Here is a 25646-nt window from a genome sequence, read left to right on the forward strand (position 1 = left end):
GTCATTCGCCCAAGTCAGACCTCTGTGGATTCCATGGGTTTCTTCTTTTCAGAAATGCATGGGGTTCCCCGTTTTCCTTGGTGGCTGCAACAACCCCAGGCCCAAATCTGTAGAGCAAATTCCTACAAAATCGCTTGGGGTTACCAGTGGTTTAGCCTTTTCCCATTGCCCCCAGGTAGGTGCACCCACACATGAGGTACCGTATTCGTCGGGCCACCTGTGGGAACGTGGGAAGGTAGGACATGTGTTATTGGCTGAGTGTTTCGGTGGTTTCCTGGTGGGAAATGTCTGGAAATTGGGGGGGAAGGGGAGCATTCCTAAATTGCGGACTTTGCCAGGGCTTGTGGTAATACATTTAGGGTGATTTGCACAAGTCAGACCTCTGTGGATTCCCACGGGTGTCTTCTTTTTAAAAATGCATGGGGTTACCCGTTTTCCTTGGTGGCTGCGACACCCGAAGCCCAAATCTGTGGGTTGTCCACAAAGCCAAATGCAGTCTTCCCCATGGCATTTGATGTACCAGTGGTTTGGCCTTCTCCCTTTGCGCCCAGGTAGGTGCACTCCCACATGTGAGGTATCGTTTTCATAGGTACACCTGTGGGAATGTGGGAAGGTAGGACATTTGTTGTTTTCCCTTGGTTTCCATAACGTTTTCATACATTTGCTACTGCACTTTGTTACACAACCCTTTCATTTCCCAAATGTGACCACATTTAGTCGCTGCTTTAAGCACTGTACCGTTCTGTAACCTGCACATGTCACCTACCCTTTATAAGGTTTGCCTGTGTTCTTTCACAAAATGTATCCTTGCCATTCCTCACCACATTTGTTTTCCTAATTTGCACATGCTAAGAACATCCGTTTGGGCCGTCAGCATTGAAATCTGGTGTACCATTGTTCCGTTTTTGGCTTGTGGTATTGCTTGTTTTGTGAAACATTACGAAAAGTTTGTGATTGCCTAACTAGAAGAATCAGGGGAATGTAGCGGTGCGTTCGTTTTCTTAATATTCACAGAAGCCGTTACCTTACAGGCAGTGCTCCAGATAAGATTTTGAGGTGGGAGTATTATACGAATGATTTTTCAAATTAGAGTGTAAATTCAAAAACAAGAGTAAAAATGAGTTTTCTCCTCTGCAAGAGTGAACGAGCGAGAGAGATTCCGCTACGCACAAATCCGACATTGGCTATCTCATAGAGAGAAATGCTCCAGAGAACTAACAGCATTGGAATTATCCCTCACAACCCCAACTATCAAAGGCAGAACCTCGACTCTTTACCGACTCCTAGATAGGGCCGACCCATCCCCAAAAGAAAGGTACATGCTTAAATAAGAAAAGGACCTGGGCAGGGAAATCGATATCGAAAATTGGGGGAAAATCTGGACTAGGCTGCACAAAAGTTCGCAATGCATCACAAACAGGGAGGGGGGCTACAAACTTTGCTACAGGTACTATATAACCTCTGCTCAAATCAACAAGGCCAACCCGAACATCTCTGGTTCATGCTGGCGTGGGTGTGCGACGCCAGGCTCCCTATTTCACATGGTTTGGTCCTGCCCAAAAGCCGAGCGATACTGGAGATAAATAAGTAAACACATCATAGACATCTCCGGCCTATCCATTCCCTGGGACCCTGGAATTATCTTACTGGGCGATACTGGCGAGGGCTCTCGCCCACTCTCGGGCCGCATCCCCCGGCTGTGCTCTCACCTCCTCCTAGCAGCGAAAGTCGCTATGGCCAGGGTTTGGAAAGACAAAGATGGGCCTCAGTGGCACTCTGGTGGGCGAAATGCTGGGACATAGCGGTCGCAGAAAAAATCACCGCAATCCGTTCCGGCTCTCTGAACAGAGCCTTAAATATATGGGACCCATTCATGGACTATGCTGCCAGATATCCGGCCCTCACCAGAAGGCCCCCATTAACCAGATGGCTGCAAATGACCCCACTACACTAATCACCAATTAGGGCCCACCACAACCCGGCCCGCCGAAACCCCCCCCTTGGCTATCCTGAACATTTCGGCCCTCGAATTTGATCACTCACACCACATAACAAGAGACATTGGCATGCTCCTTGATCAAGATTGTTGTTCTGTTGTTTTGATTCATGATATAATGATGTAATGCTTACCTATGAAAACCCAATAAAATGTTATGAAAAAAAAAAGTATCCAACACATATACCCAATGCAGAGATAAAATCAGACTCGTAGACCAAAAGAGTTGTAGATCAAAGTTGTCTGGCTTGCGCAGAGCCCTTCACGCCATATGCAAACGGCACATCCCGTCTGAGCACACAGTAACAGCACATCACTCCACTTGATAATAGCATACATCCTCCCTGAACATACTAGCTACACATCTCCTCTTGACACATACTAACGAGTATGACACGTACTCTGTGCACATAGTAAAGGAACATCTCCTTTCATCATTTTCAGAGATGTGCTGTTAGCATTTGAAGAGCAAATTTGTGTCATTTGCATGTGTAAATTGTACCTTTACACCGTGCGCATGCTAACAAGCACATATCTATGCATATGCTAATGGCAGACATTGTTTTCAAGTATTGATAGAACACGTTCTGTTCAGCAAGCCTGATATCTGCACACTAATGACAGGACATCTGTACCCATAGCGACCTCAAATCTCTTATCTGCACATGCTATTGGCACATCTCTTCTCATCTGCTAATGGTACATCTTCTCTGCGCACATACTAGTGGGCCAGCTCTCTGTACATGCATGCTAACTGCACACATGTGCACAGAGATGTGCATGCTAATGACACGCCTTCTCTATGCACATGCTAATGGGACATACCCTCTCTGCACATGCTCTAACTGCACATCCCATCCCTGCACGTACTAACTGCACATGCTGGGCAGCGACGGGATGTGCATTTATCATGTGCAAACTCCACATCCTGTCCCTGCACATCTTGGCTCTGGATGCTAATTGCACTTCTGTTCCATACTAATGGCACATCTCTTCTTGGCACATACAAATGACACATCTTCACAAAGTACGTACTAGGGGACATTTCTTCTCTGCGATTGCTAACGTAGCATCTCCTCTGCCCATGCTATAATGGCACATCTCCTCTCTGCCAGTCTTAATGGCAGGGCTCCCTTCTACACAGGCTAATGTTGGCAAAGCACATGCTAAAACGTTGCAGCCAAAGAAAGGCTGGAAAGCTACCGGGCAGGAGGGCAGCCTGCACTTCCCAAGTTCCAATTACGTGGAGGGCTGACGCAGCCTTGATGGGTGTGGCACAGAGAGAAGACCGCAGAGGAGTCGCTTCTTTCTTACAAGACATGCAATAATGAAGAATAACCGTTCACACAAGTTACTATCGGTGCTGGAAATGGACAAAATGTACTGGGGCCAAATGTACCCGATTTCCCCCCTCCCCTTTCCTTATTCAGCCTGACTCGAACACGTCCTCACCAGCCCCCACCACAATGCCCAACAGTGCTCCCCTGGCATTCTGCTTGGTTTTGCTCTAATAAAATTCCAACTGGGATAATAACTGTTACCACAGTGCTTAAACGCTGAAGGAATTTTGCTAAAAGCGCCATTGTAAGAACACATACTCCCTTTCCACATGTCATTGGCATAGACTCCGTACACATGCAGCAGCACATCTCCTATCAGCACATGCTAACTGAGCATCTGTTTTCTACATGTGCAGTGACAAATGGCCTCCCGGCATGTGCTAATGGCAAACATATTCAGTTCCCGGGCTGCCCCGCATCTCTGGTGCAGGGTAATGGAACCATTCATCCCTGCATGGGGTAACGGCCCATCCATCATGGTATAGCCCACCAGCAAGTGCACGTCTTACTACAGCCAGCATAACTTTATAAATTATACATTACAGAGTAGGTTTGCAACGGGCCATGGTGCAGCAAGTAAAGGAATTATTGCAGATATGTTGGCTCCCGCCCCTTTATTTCAGCACTGTGAGGGGAGCGGAGGGGGTGGCTGGTGGCTTGTGAGAGTGAGCAGACCTACCTGACCTCCCTCCCCGCAGGGGTGCAACAAAACCTACATTTGGGGGGCAAGGGGGTGGGAGATTAAGTCGTGATGGGAGGGGCCACTATAATAGGCAGGGCAAACTTGGAGGATCTGCCCCACTGTTCTACCCACCTCCCCCCATGGTCTGGTGTGAGGACCATCTATTGATTAGTATATATAAAGCGCAATATACAGAGAGGTGATGGAGGACTTTCTTGAAAGTAACAGCTTTAAAGTTTTACTGCGTTTGTTCAAGTACATTTTTCTGAACAAACACAGTAAAACTTTAACACTGTCAGTTTCGGGGAAAGGCTCACCTCTCTGCCTAACAAAATGCAAGTGCGCCCATCCAGGAGTGCACCTAGGCTAAAATGTAGGGGTGGGCTAACCCTTCAAATGTTGGGAGAGGCACTAACTTCAGAGACTGTGGAGGAGTGGCAAACTTACTTGTGTAGGGGCATCTACCTTCATTAAATGTTGTAATAAGACTATTCTAGTGCAGCTTTAATGTTACAATCAGTTAACTGCTCTCTCCGTTGAGTCTGAAATACCCACTTCTTGCAGATCCTGAAGGTCCTAGAAAGTGTGAAAATGGCAGATGGTGTGCAATGAAAGACTCAATATCATACCATAACAGGACATTGCAGAGTGTGGGGCAGTACTCTGGACGGCCCAAGCAACTTCAGTGGCTGGGGGCAACAGGGGAGAAAATGTAATGTTGGTTCTATCGCAGTCCGCTATAGTAGAATCTCTGGTGCACTGACTGGCTGGTGAGACTATGTCGGCCTGTCAAATACAGTGTTACAAGACTGGGGGAGGGCCAGTTCAGCAATAATGCAATTCTATGCAACAGCATTGGACCCACTAGCAGAGGAGCACCAGGATGCACCAAAGTGTCCCTACACTTATTAAAGCGGTCCTGTTGTAAGGTTGTAAACTTTATCATTTATAAGCACTCCAATTTTTGCATTTGAAGTCAGGTTGAGATTACATTATTTGCCCAGAATCACACAGTTACGCTAAAAAGCAAAGCTTTGATTTTAACCCACTCTTTCAATTTGGGAACAGCCACATTCTTCCGCGTTTTACTTGGAACAAAAATGTAAGTTTTGGGTGTCAAGACCTACAGTAATACTGTCCTATAGAGTTTACTTGCAAAGTAAACAAATTGCATAGCAAAGCATCACAACAACATGTAAATCCTTATAGCAGCATGTTGGGCCGAAATAATATCACTGTACCTTTATTTTCCACATCCTGAATGGAAAACTTTCAGATGCAAAAGGCAAAACATCCTGATTTACCCACTTTATTTCAGCGCTTTAAAAACACACAAAAAAAATGAAGTTCTGCCATAAACTCACTTAGGTTTGGCGATTTGTCACAAACCGCCACTGTGTTGTTATGTGTGGTTAAAGAACATTCAACTAAAGACATCGAAGTAAACTTAACTTTTTAGCATATGAAGCTGTTAGACTTTATGGGCAGTGCTCCAAATAAGGTTTTGAGGAGGGATTATTTTACTCCCTGATTTTACAATAAATGCAATTTCAAGCAAGTAAAAATGGGTTTTCTCTTTCACAAGAGAGTAAAATGTGTCTGAAACGTTCAGACATTTGGGGAATAAAACTTCAGTCCCTGCATTCAGCCAGTGATAGAAATGAAGACTTAAGGCATGATTGCAGGCCTTGACTAACCAATCAGTCAGCACTGAGATGGTAACTGGACCATGGAGTGTGGGGCGAGGTGTGGTAAGCTGCACATTGGAATAGTTCCTGCGCCAACAGCATGCCTGAATTCATGGAAAGGCACAGTGTGTGCAGCTTGGGTACACTGTACCTACCAGCTCTGCACACAGACTTAAGCAACGGTTTGTGGTACATTTTAGTGTGGTGCAAAGCTCCAATGAGGAAGGAAAACAAACTAACCAGAGGGGATTTTCATTTTGAATTATTGTGTAAAGGTTACCGAGGCAAGGTTTCCCAATACAGAGAGGAAGCTAGCGCTTTTAATGATAGGAAATAAAAAGCAGACTCATCCTTGCCAAGTTTCAAACTCTGATAAAACGATCTCTGCAGCAAGTGCCTTATCCCATTCGGTTTAACGCGTACCCTGCTTCAGTAGTCATAGTGCATGCAATACCATTCTAGACAGACACACACATATACATGCACTTGCCAGTGTACCCATTTGTCTGGTCTCCAAGTCGTACCAACTGCCTGAAAGTGGACTTTATAACAAAGCCCTTCTATCCGCTGGCTTCAATTAATATAGGAATCCCATTGCACTTTGGTACTTAATGTCTCACCTGATTCTTTAACAACACGCGGTATAGTAATAATCAAAGATTAGAAAGATGAAAGGCTGAGCCAGCATTGAGGGCCTAGACCATGCGACCTGCAGGATACATGCAGCTGGCGCTACACCAATTTAGCTGTCTTACTGCATTACAAACAGGTGCAGCTTCTCAAAATACCTTTGCTTTCTAGAGCAATGCTGTACAATAGGGCACATCTTCTGCTTCAATCCTGAAAAGATAGTGTCTCGTGTCCAGCAACAAGTGGCAAAAGCACTACAGAACATGAGCTCACTCACGGTATCTGGAGACCCGAACCTTGAAGCAAAATCCTGTCACACCTCCCCGCTTATAGTTTTCTCACCAGGTTGTGTGAATGATCAACTGATACACAGTGAAATAGAAGAGCAATACAATACACTGGAAATACAGCGAAAAACAAATGATGGAGTACTGATTGTAGAAAATATTAAATTACCTCTTGTACAGAACCTGGGGAATGCACACCTCCAGTGAGGGAGCATCCCTAAGGGGATACAGGGAGTCGAGGCATCTCCTGTTACCTCCATGGCCCCGGGTGTCTGGCTGTCCACTGAACTCTGACATCTTCTGGAGCACAGTTTGGCCAGTGTTCGAACTTAGTATAAATATATGCACAGTGCATTATGCACTGTAAGAACACAGAGGATGCCATTGCCAAGTAAGGCCAGTATTTCCCAATGCAGGAACACCAGTGCTGCCTGAGCCCAATTACGCCATTACTGACACTATAAAGGACACCCTAGTGAAAGGACTTTGTATGTACCACCAACCTTGCCCATCCCACTGTGTGAACACTTGTGCTGGATGCGCTGCATATGGGCTGCACATTCTACTTACTGTAAGAGAACTTGTGCTGTGTGAGCCCAGTAGTGCCGTTATTTGCCTCAGTAAGAACATGCATGCTGCCCCTTTCCCTAAGCCTCTCTTAAGGCCCCGGTCAGACATTTGCTGCCATGGTGGCATCACCTCCCATAATCTGCTGTCCTAGGTGCAGGGTACTGCCCATTCTACACAACAATTCGATTCAATCTTCAGTTCCACCCTTGCAGCTCATCGACCTCTCTTTCACCCGCTCTCATCCACACCAGCACTCCTCCCTGCTCCCTCTTGCACCTTCACTTGCATGTATCCTTGCACTTTCACATCCTTTACACGCCTGCACACTCACACACCCTTGCTCATTATCACACTTGTGCTAGGTCTCACGTAGCCTTGCATCTGAACACCCTTGCACGCTCGCACACTTGCTTTTTATTACTTATGCTTTTCTTACATACCCTTGCATCCACACACCCATTTTCAGACCATTGCCGGCTAGTACAAATTGAGCTTTCAAAAACGCTCTGACAAACAGGTTTATTAATTTCCATAAACAGCAGGGGATCAGCACACAGATGACTGTCGGCCCTGCAGAGTGTCCTGTACAGGAGAGTAGCAGATCTGAGTGCTTTGGCTCCGAGATCCTTTGTCTGCTGGCACAAAAATTAAATTTAAAAAATGTGCCATTTCAATTGGGAGTGAATAGGCGAGGGCCCCGGTAGATGACCTTGCCACTAATGGTAACACAAAAACAAAGTTAGTGTGAGCTGATTATAGATAATGACAGTTGGTAATGCTTAAAGTTCAGATCACCATGTATTCCTTGACAAATGCTGACAAGTCTAAAATAAAAGGGGGTTGGGTACTTAGGGCCGAGTAAGAAAATGTTGCTTATTTCTACGCAGCCCACTAAGTCCAAAGCAATTTCGGGAGTCTTCTCACGAAGCTCGTGTGTGCATAAACTAATGGTTCATACTGCAGTGCCATCTACTGGCAGAAAGAGGAATTTTTTAAATGAAGAATTACAGTGACAATCCTGCGTAAACAGTATGCATTTAAAAGTGAAATGTGGCGTACTGACAAGAATTAAATGTGTAAGAAGGCCCTTACGCCCCTTATCTGGAGGGCTGCTTACAGGTACAACCATATCCAGCACATACCTTTTTTTCCTGTCATTTTTTTTTTCCAATATTTCCCCAAACTATGGGAGTTTTACCTACATAGTTGTTGCCTGATGTTAGGCAGAATCCTGTGCAGTTCCCTTAGGGAGCACTACAGAAGATTAAGACTACAGGTATGAGCAATAAAATCCCCTTTGGTATCAGTCCGCACCACAAAGATTTAGTTGGTAGCTTTGGCTGAGCATTCAGACTTCTCTAAAGAGGGAGATGAGCAATATTCAGGGTTTACACAATAGGGCTTCAGTACTATGGCACAAGGAAACACTGACCAAAGCTTTGTATTAAAAAGAATATATATTTATTTTACACACTTCTAGTTCAACACATAAATCACAGTTATAAAAGCAAGTTAAAATCAGTCAGGAAAAGTATGCACAACTCCCTAGTTAAATTGTAGACAAGTTTGAGCAAGACTGCAAACTGAGCAAAACAGCACAGTGAAAACCAAACACAAATGGCACTCTATCAATTTCTCAAGGGAGGGAAAGAACAAGTTATACTGGAATTTACTCTTAGGCACCCTAGTAACACTTCCCAATAAGATTGTGAACAAGTTTAGGCAAGGCAGTACTTTAGCATGTATAATACTGGAGGTGAAAACCGAGCAAAATGGCACTTCACAAGTTTAAAAAGTGGGAAGGAAAGGTGGTTATACGAGTTAGGTGCACCAACACATTTCTAGGTGAGAAGCAATCTAGAGAAGGCAGTTGTAACAGATTTAGCCAGAGTCAATAGGCCTGTGCCAGAGTCAGTGGAACAGGGCAAAGAGCCCAGGAGCAAAATGTTCTTGTAGCTGCAGTCAAGTCTTTGTTAAACGATTCGAAAAGGTGGTTGCAGGAGGTGAAAGACAAAGTTAGAGGATAGGGGCGGCCAACCCAACAGGTAGGTAAAGGATTTAAAACACCTTTAGCGCTACCAAACGAAAAGGGAGGCCTGGCGGAACAAAGTACCTAAATATTTAGAAGAGGTTCCTGCGGTGGCAGTTGTTCCTGGCAGTTCGGGAGATCCAGGCAGTTCCTGCAGTTCGGGTTATCCAGCAGAGGATGAGAGGCTCTCGTTGTGGAGGAAGGTTCGAGTTACTGCACTGCCCAGGGATGAAACCACCCGCGGTGCTGCCAAACGAAATAAAGGTACGCTCCTTTAAATCGCGGTCCGGGTGGACGGGTGCCTGGCTATCCGGTCTCCGAGTGCAGGGCACTGGCGATTCGACTAAGGCAGGTCCGGGAAGGCGATTTGCAAACTGGTTGGCCCCACCAGCTCAAGGGACGAAGGCTCTTGCAGATGAAGATCTTCTCGCGTCATGTGGAGAAAAGTGGTCAGACGCTACAGCAGGGCTTCACCGGTGGTTCAGTTGATGAAGATGTCTTTGGCTTCTCTCCTCTTCGGCTTCTTAGTTCCAGTGGCAACATCTTGCTCTTCCAGTCCTCAGGACCCTGCTTTTATGCAAAAAGATCCCCATTCATACAGCCTAGCTGTCACTCACACAGTGGAGTGGTCATCCTGGCGAGAGACCCTCCAGCCTATCAGGGAAGAGTGCGACATGGGTTGCTGAGGCAACCCTGTCCAGGGGTCCTACTCCCCCTCCCACACAATGGGTCCACCCCAGACTCAGTGGCGCCAAAAGGAGGGCTTCTTGGCAGAAGCCCGCCAAAAGGACGAACAAAAGGATCCCCGACCTGGGTTAGGATCTTAGAGAAAGACACGAGAAAGAATTTATATAAAAGTTCAGGCAAATAAAACCTACCGGAGTAAAGTTAATATAAAAATAAACTGGTGGTATGTTAGAGGCTGTCAGTAAATGTGGTAGCCTCAACAATGGGAAAATCCCATAGGGAAATATTTGCGGTCGAATATTTTTGGTAGTAACCACTGCCACCAGCGAGAAACCTTTGAGAGAGGGACTGTACGGTACCCTCTCGAAAATGAACATAAGGGGAAAACTATTAACCCTTGTCAGTACCTCCATAGTAAGATGGGTTGTACTGGTTTTGTTCATAAAGATTGACTAGTAAAGTCAATGGGGACTTTACATGCCCTGGGAGACAGTAGTCAGTCACAGGGTATGGAGTCAATGTTTGGGGGTCGCTACGACACCCCTGTGTTACTGCACGGAGGGTGCTGCATAACAAATGTATATAAAGATGGTTCCTATAAGGGTGAGATAAACCCCATAGACATTAAACACAACAAATAGCCTAGAACACACATAGAAAACATGTCTAAGAGGGGAAAAAAAGAGTCTCACTCTTAGCAGGAGAAAAAACAAACCCTTCAAATCCAGCCAAGCTGATGCGGGACTCTATAGGTAAGGGAAATTAGCCATAGAATGAGAATTCTCCCTAACACCTGACCTGCACAAATGACCCCTACCTAAACTTGGAATTTTGTCTACTTTTCAGAAATGTATACCTTATCTTCCCTTTCAGCTTTCCGACCCTCCTCTTCCATTCCGTCCAAGCATGTCGAATTGGAAAAAAAAAGGGAAAAATTGCCTACCTCTCACAAAACTGATTGTAACCTTATAGAAATATGTTTTTTGGTATCCACTCAACCTGTTCTGAATTCGCCATTTTTTTTCCAGACTTTCAAGAACAGCAAAACATTTGTTCCTAGCTCTTACAAGGAAAAAAAACACAGGCTTTTATTGCCATTTTCTGAAGAGAAAAAGAAAAAAAAAACACAAATGTTTCCCCCTTTTTGGTTATTTTCTCTCACCCCCATACAGAAAACTAGGATTCCTAGTAGGCGGTCATAATGCCACCAAGTGGGAAGAAAAGGGGCCAAATTTGGCCAAGACATGTGACAGAAAGGTTACAAGGGATTGCATAGCGACATACCGAAATCACCAAAAAAGGGCTTGGCACTCTGAAGGAAAACCATTGCCAGTATGGGTTAAAAGACATTAAAACTCGGGAATGTTGCGAGCTGCTTTTCAAAAGGCAGTAGTGAACCCAACAGAGGGAGACCCACTTTGCAAGGAGGATCCGAGCCTGGCAAAGAGCAATCGCCCAGGTGCAAGAACACAGAGGGAACTTTTTGTTTGTTTGTTTGTTTGTTTGTTGTTTTGAACCAGTATGCCTTCTAAGGAAAGAGACTTTGATGAAAGAGACTTAGCACCTGAAGGTTCTGGTATTGTTGAGCTAGAATTGTGAGCCTTGTGCTAGAGAGGCCAAGGAGTGTGCTGTGCTCAGGAGTTCCGCCTTGTCCCGTTCTTGAAATGTGGCGAAGGGAGACCCCACCATACCATCCTGTCTTATTTTGTGAACATTATCCCACACTCGTTTTGTAAGTTAGTGGTACAGTTGGCAATAGGTTTTTTAGTACTGGGGCTTGACTGCCTTATTATTATTTGATGGTCGTAGCTTTCTCCCATCTTAGCTTTAGGTTTAGTTTAGGCATTTTTCTCACCCATTATAAAGTTCAATAAACATCCTTGAACTGTGAAAGCTTGTGTCTGCCTTTACAATTGCCACCATGTGTTCCTTACAATGCCAATATATTTTTAGCAGTGAAAAGTTCCCTAAATATATTGCTGGTTGTGATGGACCCTGTGGAATCATCACTAATTCCTCAATGGCAGGCTCCTCCTCCATGGCCAGGGAAAGGCAGCCGCTACCTAATCCTGGGGGTGGTATCAGGAGGGATCATGGTGGAGGAGATGAATACCGGGTAGAGGTGGTGGCTCCAAAAGGAGAGACGCAGTATTCTCCTTTTGATGAGGAGGAAACCTTAAGTTCAGAATCTTTGATGGCATATTGTTGTGAAAGCATCTGATGTTTATGGCAATTGTAATGTTGCAACTGTTTAACCATGTTTTGTCAAATTCATTGAAACTTCCTTGGACTCTGTGTACTGTGAGTACTGTGGTGAGAAGGAGTAAGGAGGTCATGTGGAGGAAATGTGACTTGTGACTGAGAATACTGTGCAATCTAGGTGTTACAAATCTAATCAGCTGCACTGGATTTTTAAATCCCCATATCACCTGCAGTTGATGCAAAGTGGATGGAGAGAGAAAGCAGGTTGCAGAGTGCGCAGAGCGGGAAGCCCGACCGGTGCCAGAGGAAATCCTATGAAAGACTGCGGGAAGAGAAGCTAGCTGAAGGGGGTCGCGGGATTTGAGTATATGCTGAAAAGAATGTTAAAAGTACTTTTGAATATCGACCTAATAGAACTAAATGGAAAAGGCAAGTGTTGTGCAATTCTCCTGACATGAGATGTCAGTTGGGGGAAACATGAGCATTGGCGAAGCCAAACGACATTGCCAAAAGAACAATGGGCAAATGTGGTGCAATTCTCCCGACTTAGGTCAGTTGGGGGAAACCTGGAACAAGCATTGCCAAGAGAGATTGTTGAAAGAAAAAGCTTGAACAAGCCCTCAGATATTGGATGTCAGCTTGGGGGGAATTGGTACAAGTAACAGTTGAAGTCAACAAAAGCGTGCCAGTGAAGAAGCACAGTTGTGTCATATGTAAGGAGAAAGTGAATGTGCAGAGAAACCTGATAAGGATATCAGGTAGTGAAACATTTCTGTACAAGTATACCTGGCGTTAGAGTACACCAGGGGATCTAAGTGAACCTAAGGGGGGATATTCCAGAGTTTTCCGTTGATGTGTTTTCTAGCAGGAGAGTGTACCTGGACACTTACTTTGAATTGGTATGTTAAAAAGAGACTTGGTCATATCATGTTCTTGTTTCCTTTGAAGGTTTTGTCAACCAGAACCTTCAGACTTGCCTTTTGCCATACTTAAATGTTGTTCTGAAAAAGTCATTTGTTTTGTCATCGTAAAAAGTAGTAAAGACTTATCTTTACCTTATTCAAACCAACACTGTGGGAAAGTGTTTTACCATTTTTAAAGACTAGAAGAGACGTTCTCCTTTCCAAATCAGTTTTGTGCAAGGAACCTTTGTTTTGTCATCTTGGGGAGTGTATTGGGTAAAAAAGGCATGTGTAATGCGTTTAAGAGACTTCTCTTTACACAGAACTTTGCGAATAGTTTGCCTGAAATAATCCAGCGGAAGGGGACCAACCCTTGGATACAAGAAGTGTTTTGGTTGAAGATATACATGTTTGAGTTATTACACTTTTCTGTTGAGTTGAACTTTGAAACATGTACCTTGCACATATAGTTTGTATGCATTTGTGCAAGGGTTAGATTGAGTTTGGACATATGGTCCTCCTGCTTTAGTTTTAGTTTTATAGCAAGGGGCACTCATTAGAATAGGGAAAGTTAGGCCTTTATCCAATCCCCTTTCTGTTAATAAAATAGCTAATGTTTAGAATAATACCCCTTTGTGTCCGCCACTCATTTCTGACCCCTCACATGTTTATTGCCAAGCTACCTTTCTCCATTCTATCCTCAGGCTCACACTATCAAAATCGATTATTTCATCTGCATTTGGCCTACTACTAATATTGGGGCCTAATCTTTCTCAGATCAACAAATCTTTTTGCAGTTCCATTAAACTCACATCAACATTCTTAATGCATTTATTTGCATTTTTGCCTGACGGTATGCTTACGGTTCAAGTCAGCACCTCGCAGTTTTACCAAGCTGGTTGGGGCATATGAAAATTCACATCTGTCCTTACCTGGACAGCTGGTTGTTTGTGACCAACAGCAGGAAGGTGTCGGTTTTCCATACCCAGAGTATGTCAGATGTTGATATGTTGGGATTTCTAGTCAATCAGAAGAAAATCGCATTCGGTACAAAGTTAAAATTGGACTTCAAAGGACCAAAAACAGCAGCAGATCAGGGAATTGTATTCTTGCAAGTGGCAAGAACTTAGAAATTGAGTGTCTCCCTGTGCCAGTTGTGGCCTTAGAGGAAGAAACAACAAGAGAATGGTTGGGGGTTCAAGGGCAGATGGTCGCAACAGTGCTGTTAGTGCTCGGGCGTGTTATCTGAAAAACCTGGTCAATTTCAGCCTGTCCCAGTAGTCCCCACATTCAGGATGCGAAGATAAATTGCAGTATACCCAGTGATTTGGGCGGAGGCTCGCTTTGGAGAATTTACAGCGGACAGACATCAATGACATCCTAATGTCCCATCAAGTTGACAACTGACGCGAGTCAGATAGTTAGGGGGAGGGTGCAACACTGAAGGACCAGCAGGCACAGTGTTAAAGATAGCATCACGAGGGCGCTGCGTACCTGTTCGTCGGGTTTGGGGTCCGAAGATGATGCCAGACTGTCTGATGATCCGTGGAGATGTAACTGATGACGCGGGAAACCAGCCCAGCTCCAGCCCGAATGGAACCGGATTGGAGGTGAACCGGCTCCCAACGCCACGGGTTCGCTCACCCCTGATTAGCGTGGCGTCGGGACAGTGCAAGCACTGACAGGGGGAGCCTCCTTGTAGATAGTTCTGGGTTCACAGAAGGCAATAGGATCCGGATGGATGTTGACGAAGACCAGAAGGCTTGTGGTAGAATAGTTCTTCCAAGTATCAGCAACAGGCAGCAAGTGACAGAGGCAGGCAGGCAAGGAGAACCAGAAGGAGCAGTTGAACCCAGGTCCAATGGGAAAAGGCCTGCGGGGGGGGAACCACCCCAAAACCAGAATGAGAGCCAGGAAGAACAAGGAACCCCAACCCCAGGAATGGAAGGAGAAGGGAACAGGGGAGGCAACTAGAAGGGAACCAGAAGGGAAAAACAGGCTGGAACAGGGCAAGGCAGAAGGACTCACGAAACAGGTAAGTAGAACAAGGAACCAGAGTAGACACGGTCCGAACCAAACTGCGTTGAGACGCGGTTTGAATAAGGGCCGTGGCTCCTTATATGTGGCCACCAACACCTGGGAGGCTTGCCACGCAAGCCGTACTGTCTCCCAGGCATTGGTCATCCCACAACGAGGCTTGGGCCGCAGGATCCCCAGAACCGAGCACTCTGCGCACTGCGCACTGCGCATGCGCGGAGAGCGGCCGCCCGCGCATGCGCCGAGCAACGCGCACAGAAGACCCGGAAGTGCCCGAAACCCAAGACAGCCCCAGGCCCCGAAGACGGAAGCGCGGGTACAGCCTCCAGGACGGGGAGCGCCGTAACAGGTAAGGAAGACCCAAGACAGGCGGCGTGACACACAGGGAATATGGCAGGAGTCATAGTATGAGGTCATCCAACTGGAGGAAATTGGCAGCTATCCTTCAGACCCTGAGATGTAGTTCTGTACACGGAGAACCAGAGAGAATTTAGACAGTCAACATGATGACAAAGCAAAGGCTTATATAAACAGGCCAAAGGGCACCAGATGCAGGTACTTGCCACTGCTGGCAGAAAAGCTATTGTCCCTTCATCAGAAGCAGTACATATCCAGTGAGTGTCGAATATCAACACAGGTCGAGAAATAGTTTTCCATCTTCCATCAATCTTCGTCTTCATCCCACAGTGCCTTCTGTATAGTATGTAGGAGGTTTGGCACTCCGGAGCTATAGATTTATGTCTCCAGGGCTGTTAAGAGTGGTTCTAGCCTTTTGTGTGATTTTTACCCAACATTAATTCTGGTTTCTACTTGAAACAAGAAATATTTTTGCCCATATTGGGTTAAGCAGACCAAGAACAAATACTGCCAAACAGCCGGTTTGTTGGAATATGAGTGAGTGGGACCACATAACATGCAAATGGAAATACCTCCTCTGTGAAATGTACAGTCAGCTAATACGCGATTGTCGACCCTGCTGGAACAGCCCATAGAACCAATCGAAAGATTGTCACGATTCGCTCCCTTCGCTCTCATTCCTGCCACTTGGGGGCCTGCTTTGGGGTTTATTCCCTGTTGGACTTTCCTTCCAAAACCTTACTATACAGTGCTGTGGCGATTTGGGAGGGAATTCTAAATCCATATATTCCATGTCACTTCCCTTTCGGATCCATTCCAGGTTTTTGGCAGCCGGTATGCTGCTTTGATCAAAAGACTGCTTCCCAGAAAGCCTGGCCCGCTGCTTCATCTCCACCCTTGCAGGTCAAGGTTGGGTGGAGGAAGTACTAGCAAACAGCACACCTGAGGCGTGTGCTTGTTAGCCAGCTTTAAAAGCCTGTGTTTGCTTCAGTCCAGCGCTTGTCCATGTTGCAGTGTTCCTGTTTGGGACTGCGCCCTTGTTCCAGGTTCTAATGCTTAGTGGTCTGGTTGCTAGTTTCGTTTCTTGTTCCTGGATTTCAAATTTAGTGTGCTTATTTGTTTTTTCTCCTTCCTGGAATCCCTTTCTTCTGCCTCGGTTTGCAGTCAGCACTTTCTCGTGCTTTCCTTTTCCTGTGCAGCCCAGTTTGTCTGTGTTCTTTATCCCTTTGCCTTTTCCCTGTTCTGCAGTGTAACCTTGATCCTTTAGACACCCCTCATTGAGAGGTTTCCTATTTTGTACGTTTTCCTTTCCCTCCCTGGATGGGGAGGAGGGAGGATTTGCACTTGTAATTTCGTTTTCCCTGTTCCTGCTCCTTTATTTTCTCTTGCAGTCTGTTCCTGGTTTCGCCTTGTGTTGCTCTCTTTTTTCCCTACTGATTTTTAGGTGAGGTTTGGTGTGCTGTTGTATCCGGCTCTTGAGCAAATGCCTATGTTTTCCTCACTATTCTGTAAGCACTATTCCTACTTGTCCCTTGTCAAACGGCTTATATATTAAGTAATCCTCCTTTTGCTGTTATAGCCTTTCTGGGCCCTGACATTCCAGGTGGTGTTTCTCGTCCTCGTGAGTATTGTCTTTAAGTTACCTTATACGATACCGTCAATGGTGTTCGCTCACAGATCCCGTCATTCTTAGCGCTCACAGTACTTGTAACAACAATTGTGGGTGAAGAGTACTTGTAACAACAATTGTGGGTGAAGAGCTTAACGACTTTCTTTGCAAATCATCAGGAGCTTCGAAGTGCCTATCCCACATCCCTTTTCATATGTATCACATTCCACTTGCACATCCTGTGGTTTGATACGGATTTCTCATGGTGCTATCTTGTGCACATTTTCTTGGCCCTATCCACACCCCTTTGTCTCCCCATGAGAGCCATGTTTGTTCTCATTAGGGAGAAGAGGGCGCTCCCCATTTTTGTAAAATAAAGGAGGAAAGGAATCTCTTTTATATGTAGGGCTGGATTCTCTCAAGACATGCAACAAGTTGTTTGGCAAGACTAGATTCTGTTGTAAGCCACCTATATCTTCCGTGAGTTGTTAGATTAGGAATGGTATGTCCACGGATAACAAACAGTATAGCACTACTTTCCTTCCATCATGCAGGGAAGGTCCACTAGGGCAGTGTCTGCATCCTTAGCTGAGGCCATGGGGGGTACCTCTGGCCAATATCCCAGTGGCTACAGGAACATCTTGGTCTTCATTCATAGACCATTATAGGCTTTCTAGCTCCAACGTTGGAGAAAACCTAGATCAGAGCTTCAGTGATGAATGTGGTGAAACACAAGTAACTTCTGTGATGTATTTTATTTTTTATTTTTATTTTTTTTACAACAAAGGTTTTGCATGTCAACTTGATGTACTGTGTATTTCAACCTGTCCACAGAACTATCTAAGGTATGTCCTCAAGCATGAGGTAAGTGATGAGGGAGGTGAGCTGGGCATTAATGCCATGATTATGCATGGTATACCCATTACGCCAGCTCTACTCCCTCATCACTTTACTCAGACTCAACCGAAACGTGGAGGGGCAGCAGAACGCTGTGGGAGGTTTATTACAGATAGAGTACTGCTGCCAGAGACCATGGTTATGAGCTACGGCAGTGGGAAGGCCTAGGAGCCTTAGAGGAAAGGCAAAAATGGTGTTAGAGCTCCATACGTGGGTAAGTGGCCTAAAAACCGGTTCCATGTGTTAAAAATGAGGCAAGAAGGGCAGTTTACACAAAACAATTGCGGCAAAAAGGCTGTGGTTTTGCCGCCACAATCCATGTAATGGAGGCGGGGGACACCCCCGCAACCTCGGACCCATTATACCATTTAAAAGGTAGCGGGCGACAACCCTGCAACTCCTGCTTCCCTAAAATAGTATAATGGGTACTTTCTTTTACAGATTACATTTTTGCCGCAATTGTATTACTACTACAGACCTAAAAAATGAGGACTGTGACAAGGGAGTAGAGCTGGTGTGAAAGGGTTGATCATGCATAACGATGGCATACACAGACAAGATCCTGAATACCACCCTCTCCCCTGCCGACCTCCCCCCTGCCTCCCGCAGGGCTGGTGCTCCCAGCCCTGATTTGACCAAACTTAAAATTGATGAAATAAATAACAAATGGTGCACAGCGCACCCACATGAGCGGAACAGCGCACCCTAGGTTGCGAAGATTGATAAAAGGCACGGCACCGGCATTCTAGTCCTTCCGAGGATCACTGCGCATTTAGATTTTTTTCCCGCCATGTACCAAGTGTTGCACTTTGCTTGCTACCGTGTGCGTCTCTGCTACCTGAAGAGAAAAAGAAAAAACCTTCAAAACATTTATTTGTTGACAGCGCGCAGAGGTATCACGATGCTGGTACATATTAGAATAGAAAACAGGCACCATAGGTAGGAGCCTTCGACATATTTGATGAATAGGGTTTTCAGTCATTTTCTAAAAGTTAAATATGAGGGTTCATCTTGGCTGCAGGGTGGTAGGCATTCCACAGAGTGGGAATCTGCGACAGAAAAATTGGCTCCTCCAGCTCTTCCTTGTGAATCTTGGTATAGTTAAGGCCAGGGCAGCAGCGGAGCGTAGGCAGCGTGGTTTAGATTTCTTGCAATTGTGCTGCTAGAAAAAAGGCAGGTGCAGAGTTGTGGATGCACCAGTGGGTCATCGATAAGACTCTGAACTCAATGCGGGCTTTGACAGGAAGCCAATTGGCCTCCCGCCTCACTTGCAAGATGTGATCAGTTCTCTTCATGCCCCAGGCCGCCCAAAGGGCATGGTTTTGAATCAGTTTAAGTTTAGATACGTTTTGGAGAAGGTGCCCGAGAGGATGGCGTTGCAATAATCCAATTTGCTGCCAATGATAGCCCTGGCTAGAGTCAAGGGTGTGATTCCCTGTTAGTTTCAGCAGCATTTGGGTTTCATCAGCAAAGTTTGTGTAGGGAATTTTAAGATTGTCACAGTGTTCAAACAGGGGCTTAGTGTACATATTGTAGAGAGTGGGGATATACACAAGCCCTAAAGGTCACTGTATGGTACGGGGATAGGATCGGCAGCTTCAGATCCAGCGAAGACCCCGGAGGAACGCTCATTGAGAAAGGATTTGACCCAAATGGTGGTTTCGCTGGAGAAGTTCAATTTAGTGGTGAGGTATTGAAAAAGTATGTCATGTTCAACGAGATGTGCGTTTTGTGTAGTGTGTATGTATGCTTTCATGTGTGTTTAAATGTAGTGTGTGTGTGTGTGTGTCTATGACTAATTGAGTTGAGTCTGTAGCTGTGTATGTATGTATGTATGTATGTATTACTTAGCATCAGAGTCTGTGTGTGTGTCGTGCCCCGCCCTAGCCCACTCTGAACTCCACCTTAATTATTTTGGCTCCCTACATACACTTGGTCACTCACACAACATTTTTAAGAAATAGTTAGTCCCCACCACTAAAAACATTCACCTGTCACCCATGAATCATTTAGAATCCTGGTGCTTCTTCAGGAGCTCCCGCTCAGCACCAAAAGTTGTCTTTCGCTAACTTCTTAGAGTGAGATGTGAAGTTTCTGCCCATTGTTTGGACTGCCTAACTTCTGCCTGGCTAATTAGTCATTTATAAAGCTTGACACAGTAAATGAGCAAACTGCTGCACTGGCAAAGTAAATTGCGGAGTTCATGTACACAAGCGTGCTTAGACAGATGCATTATGTAAAAGAGCAGAAAGAGTGGAAAGGGATAGATGAATGAATATGAAGTTTGATGATAATTGCCACTGAAGAAGGATGTGTGAATGAAGAATAACTAAGATGAACGAATAAGGATACATTGATGGGCAGATTAATGAAAGATCAAGGCCATACAATAGCATGAGAAGGCATGGACAGAAATGTATAGTGGCATATGCAAAATGCAATGAAACCACATTTGCCTTACTAATGGGTCATTATCCTCATTGTCTCTGTCTAGCATTGTTATTTACAAAGTTGATTTCGGTTATGAAGATCTAGATATCATCTCTCCCCCGTATGCACGTGCACTTTACATTGAATTTCGCATGAATTGCCTGAGACTGGGCACATTTACACATTCCTGGAAAGGTTCTAAAGTCAGGAGGTGTTTGATACGTGGAGCTGAAGGGGAGTCGAGAACCCATTTTATGTTCATATGTGATGCTGTGAGAAACCAGAGGGTTAGAATACTTGAAGCCGCTCTTCACCGCTTACCACATCTGTCGTTTTGCCCAGGCTATGCCTTTTAGAAAATCCACTTTGAATCTTAATGCTGTCCACTTTGTGGCGAAAAACATCCACTGTGCTTGGCTAAGGCGAGACCTGTTGACCAGAGACTTATTATGTATGTGGAAATTATTTGCATTAATTAAGCAACTCTCATGGATTTGTTGTGTGTATATCATGCTTTTGCTTTTCTTTGTGCAACTAATGGTCTAAGTGCTTTGACGTATTCGATTTTACTCTGTCTTTTGTATGAGTGACACGTTGTCCATTTGTACTCAAAGTATGTATTTTATGTTTTACCTAAAGTTTTTAAATCGAATAAAATGCATGATGATGATATTTATTGAAAAGTAAACTTTCTGTTTGTGCCTTAGTTGGAAGTGGCTACTGTCAATTTAAGAGTCCCAGATGTCTGAGGCTGGACAGAGCAATGTTTGTTTTGCTTTGACAGTATCCTCGTTTTGTGTTAAATACTTTAATGGCTCAGAGGATTGATTCACATAGTATGGCTGCCTCCCAGTTACGTCTGCAGTGAAATGCCACGGTTTAGCTGTACTAGATGTCCATGACGCAGGGGAAAAACACAGTGAGATGTATTACTTCACATGAAGTTGAATATGGTTGGTGGGCACAAAAAGTCTGAGATAGCACAGGAGTGTCACTCTATTTAGCAAGCCAATGTGCAGGGAAACTCTGCCCATCTCCCTGTGCGTGTAAAAGGGTGTGTGCATGCCCTCCATGCGTTTTGCAACCGCCTCAAATTATTAGCCATGAATTCTAAAGAAACATGCTTAAGATTGCCACATAAAATTAAAACCCCTTTGACATTAATGGGAACTAGTCACTATTGAACGCAGGCCCCCTGGCGTCAGACGCATCAGATCACATCACAAAAGAGAGGCAATGAAGTAATTGATGTCCTGAGTGAGTAAGAACCTGCCCGCGGCAGAGCACCAGTCAAAACAGCAGCCCCAACAGCTGGACAGGAGAAGCTGGCAAGAAAAGTTGTGGAGCGTCTTCTAAAATGAGGCAATGCATGCAGAAAATAGAGCCGAGACAATGAGTCCTACTGGGGTGGGGCGTGGGGGGGGGTAGGAGCCGGGGTGGCTCTTTTGTGGTGCCAACAAGGAATTCCTCATCAAAGCTATTCGACCACAGTGCCCTTACAAAAACCCTGACGAAGGCTCAAACGAGAACACAGGGGATTCTAAAGTGAAAAGTAGCCACCAAGCATGGGCGTAATTTTAGGGGGATACGGGGGTGTTTGTCCCCCCCAACTTTCATGAAACACCATTTTGGCCCCATCATTCATTTGGCTGGGGCACCTTTTCTTCAGATGTCATGCCCCCCCAACATTTTCAGCAAAGTTACTCCACTGCCACCAAGATGAACCAAAGTAACACAAGTATCCAAACTTACAGCCACCAAGATGAACCAAAGTACGCCTGTGTGAAAGAAATGGTTGAGAGCTATGGCAAGGCCAGACTACGGGGGTCATGGGGGATAGTCACGAATATCACACCAACCATAAGTGTTGGCTGAGGTGTCTTATTGAATGTGCTGGCCCGTGCTCACATACAGCACAGCCCCCACCCCCTACTTGCATCACTGTGACCCAATCTCAGTGACGATACAAAATTCTCAAAACAGCCTGCATATACATGCTTCAATACATTTGCGAGAGCAGTCCTGTTGCAGGTTATTATTTGCACTCTGGGGTGTGTCGTCCCGTATTTACAATGGGGAACGCAACGAACGCCGGGAAGCATCTCCCTAAATGGAAAGGGGAAAAAAACATACATGGACTTCCATCTCTCAAAAGTATTGGGGTATGTTGCCATACAAAGTCCTTCTTAGTGGCTTTCAATGCCAAGCTTAGGGTAGTTAGTTAACAAGAGAATAGATATTACCAACTCAGTTCCACACCTGAAAAAAAGGTTCAGACACACCTATGACTCCATACAATACTCACTATGATACAGCTGGATCAGTGCAGCACCACCACAGCAAGATGGCCCACAAGGAACCAGCAACAACCCCACCCACAGGTATACAACTCTAACGGAACCAGAAGTACCCAAAGCGGAATACAGACCCCACTAATCCAACCCTCAATCTTCTGCATACTTAACCCACACAAAAGCCACACAACCATCTCTCTCTCGCAGCAATCCGCACACACTTTACCACACCACATAAACATCACCTACAGCACACAAGGTCTCGCACGGTCCGCTACTGGCACCAAAGCCAAGCACTCAGTGTATATACGAGCTGAAGCTGCCAACAGCACATCACTTCTCCCACTCTCCTTCTGCCCTTCTGCCCTTCTCCCCTTCTCCCCACTAACCCTACCCGCCCTCCTTCCTGTTTACAGATCCTCCTGAGCGCCTGGGGACCAATTCCGTTGGTGATGGTGCGCTATATAAGCACCTTTAACATAACATAAGGAGCAAGTGTCAGTGGGATATGCAGTTACAATCTACAGTCACACATAGATTTATTAAAAGGCATATTATTGTAGATGCTCCCCTTTTTGGGTGCAGAACCACTGTATTGTCAGCAAAAACAGATGTCCACTTTTTTTCACCCCTCCGGCCCCCACTCTCAAGAGTACGGAGGCTTCCCTAGGCCATACGTTTGTGGGGTTATCAATTCCCATTGTTATCCATTTCGATTCTGGGACTTGTAGTTTTCTCTTTCTTATTTGAAATTTTGGAAAACTATAAGAATAAGTCCCAGAATGTCAAGCAAAAACAGGACTGGATTAATTTACCTCCTCGCGCATGGCCATTGGTCACGGGAACCCCGAGAGCTCCGCACTCTAAACTATGACTTATCCAATGCAAACTAATGGGCGAATACACAGTTATTGGTCTGGAATTGTAGTTCTGTCTTTTCCACTTTCAATGTATAGTTAAAAAGGCCAAGAACAATACGGCAAAAACATTACAGGCTCAATTCACTCGTGGCAGGGTAAAACTTAAGAAGTCCCCCTAAAAAGAGTGAATAGCTTGTTCCGTGTACACACTTCGTAGGCATTACATTTACCTGCTTTGTACCACCTGGTGTAGTACCGCTCCAAGAGGGAGGGCGTCTCGGACAGACTAGGTTCTAGCTCTTCATACATCTTTTTCCTGAATCCAGTTTCACAAGCGAACGAGCCTTTTTCTATGTCTACCGACTACCGCACAACCCAGAGCCTAAAACACTCGTTGGTAAACGAGTATTCTCTGTACTTTGACGCCCGAATAATAAGGTCCCCTTTTTTAGATTGTTGAGGGGTGGACACAGCAATAGACCTGAGCGCTGTGGAAAAACTGCCAAGTTTTCTATTCCGTTTCATTCTGAGCTTGGTGGGACTCGCCGATTTCTAATGGATACACTAGAGGGCTAACATGGAATAAAGTAAGGTAGCCATGGGCGCCATGTTGCTGTACGCGGAACTGTGGTTTTTGCAGCATATAATATGCAATCGCCGAGGAAAATATAATGTTTCTGTTTGTGCATGCTTGAAACTACACTTTACAAAATAGAACGCTACAATGTACCTTGTGTTTTTTAAAAAAAATGTTTTTAAAACGCGGCAATATATTCCTTTATGTTACTTAAGCTTCGGGGCTTACAGTGTGCCTTTAGCAGCGCTCGCCTCACAAGTTGTGTTTGATGGAGCGTGCGTGGCCGTCAATTCCATTGGTGAAAGCATGAGTGTTTTACCCTCATTGCCTTTCAACACTAGTTCCTCCAGGTCAGCCACGTCCTTGCAAAGAACGAATTATAGCTATACAGCAGGCATTCAGTGTTTCAGCTCCCTGCTGGCTCACAATCTCGTGATAATTGGTGGCTATTAGGCATACATGCCAACATTCAGATGCACCTGGTAGGGAGATTTCCACAGGGAAATCGGGAGAAGCATATTTCCCCATAGGAATGCATTGGGGCTAAATCGGGAGGGTTGGCATGTATCTATTAGGGTATGGATTCGACCGAGGTCAATACATTTGCGGCTGAATTGACTATATTCGATTTCACCGCAAATCTAGTTGACCTTTGCAGAACTTTCAACTCACGCTTTTGGCGGATGTCACCCGCCTTGTAAACAGCTGACTCACCTGCCAAGCCTCCTGAACACCCATTCGTTTGAATGGGCCTCTCACCCGCCAAAATGAAAATCGGGTGTTTTCACCCGCCTTTGCGACACAAATGGTTGAGAGCTATGCCTTTGGCCAAATAAGCCAAATCCTTGGCCCACCAGCAGCCCTATATCCACCCCCTCCTTTTTGCGTTCGCCAGCGCTTCTCTTACACATACATGCCAACTTTCGGGAGCCCCTGAGAAAGGGAGATTCTCCACAGAAATCGGGAGAATGTATTTTTCCCATAAGGTTTAATTGGCCTTATAATTATTTTAATGTGAGCAGGGTTTTTCTTAGGGCACAGCTCCCAACATTTTTTGCCACCTAGGCGGCTGAAAACACACAATTTTCTCTTTGGCGGGTGAGAAGTGAATGGGCGAATGAGGGACTTGGCAGGTGATTCATCTGCTTTCCCGGCGGATGACCCCCGCCAAAAGCGGGTAAGTTGAGAGCTATGTTAGGGCCCTGCGACCTAGTTTATCTCCGGTGTATGTGTGTCGCGTGAGTGTGAAAGGATTCCCCAACTTCCCCAACTCCGTGGTTATGTATATATTTGTTGTTTTCACACAATTCCACGTGCTTGATTTATAATTATTTTAAGCGGGTGACAGTAAAAAATAGCAATATTTTTTGTTGAAAAATCAGGAGTCTCCCGCCTAAATCGGGACGGTTGGCATGTATGCTTACACCCCTGCGGTGTAAGTTCCGTCCCTGCAACGCGGGTCGGAACTGACGCTGCAGGGTCCCTTTTTGTTTTCTTATTTTTTTTAAAAAGTCCCCCACTTCCAATATCCCGGAAGCGGGGGACACCTCTGCAACTCCCTGTTCTCATTAT

The 25646-nt window shown here is 45.3% G+C and overlaps 1 protein-coding gene across 1 annotated transcript in view; it reads right to left on the reverse strand.

Moving 5' to 3' along the window:
- The window catches only part of ABITRAM (actin binding transcription modulator), a 279066-nt gene extending 255012 nt beyond the window's left edge, over positions 1 to 24054 (reverse strand). Inside the window, exon 1 of the mRNA XM_069620629.1 lies at positions 23728 to 24054. Coding sequence (XP_069476730.1) covers positions 23728 to 23806 — 79 coding nt within the window. The 5' untranslated portion in view covers positions 23807 to 24054. The remainder of the gene's footprint in view (positions 1 to 23727) is intronic.
- Positions 24055 to 25646: the final 1592 nt, after the last annotated feature.

Source organism: Ambystoma mexicanum, chromosome 5q (assembly GCF_040938575.1).
Source record: "Ambystoma mexicanum isolate Mex_15411 chromosome 5q, UKY_AmexF1_1, whole genome shotgun sequence".
Classification (NCBI taxonomy): domain Eukaryota; kingdom Metazoa; phylum Chordata; class Amphibia; order Caudata; family Ambystomatidae; genus Ambystoma; species Ambystoma mexicanum.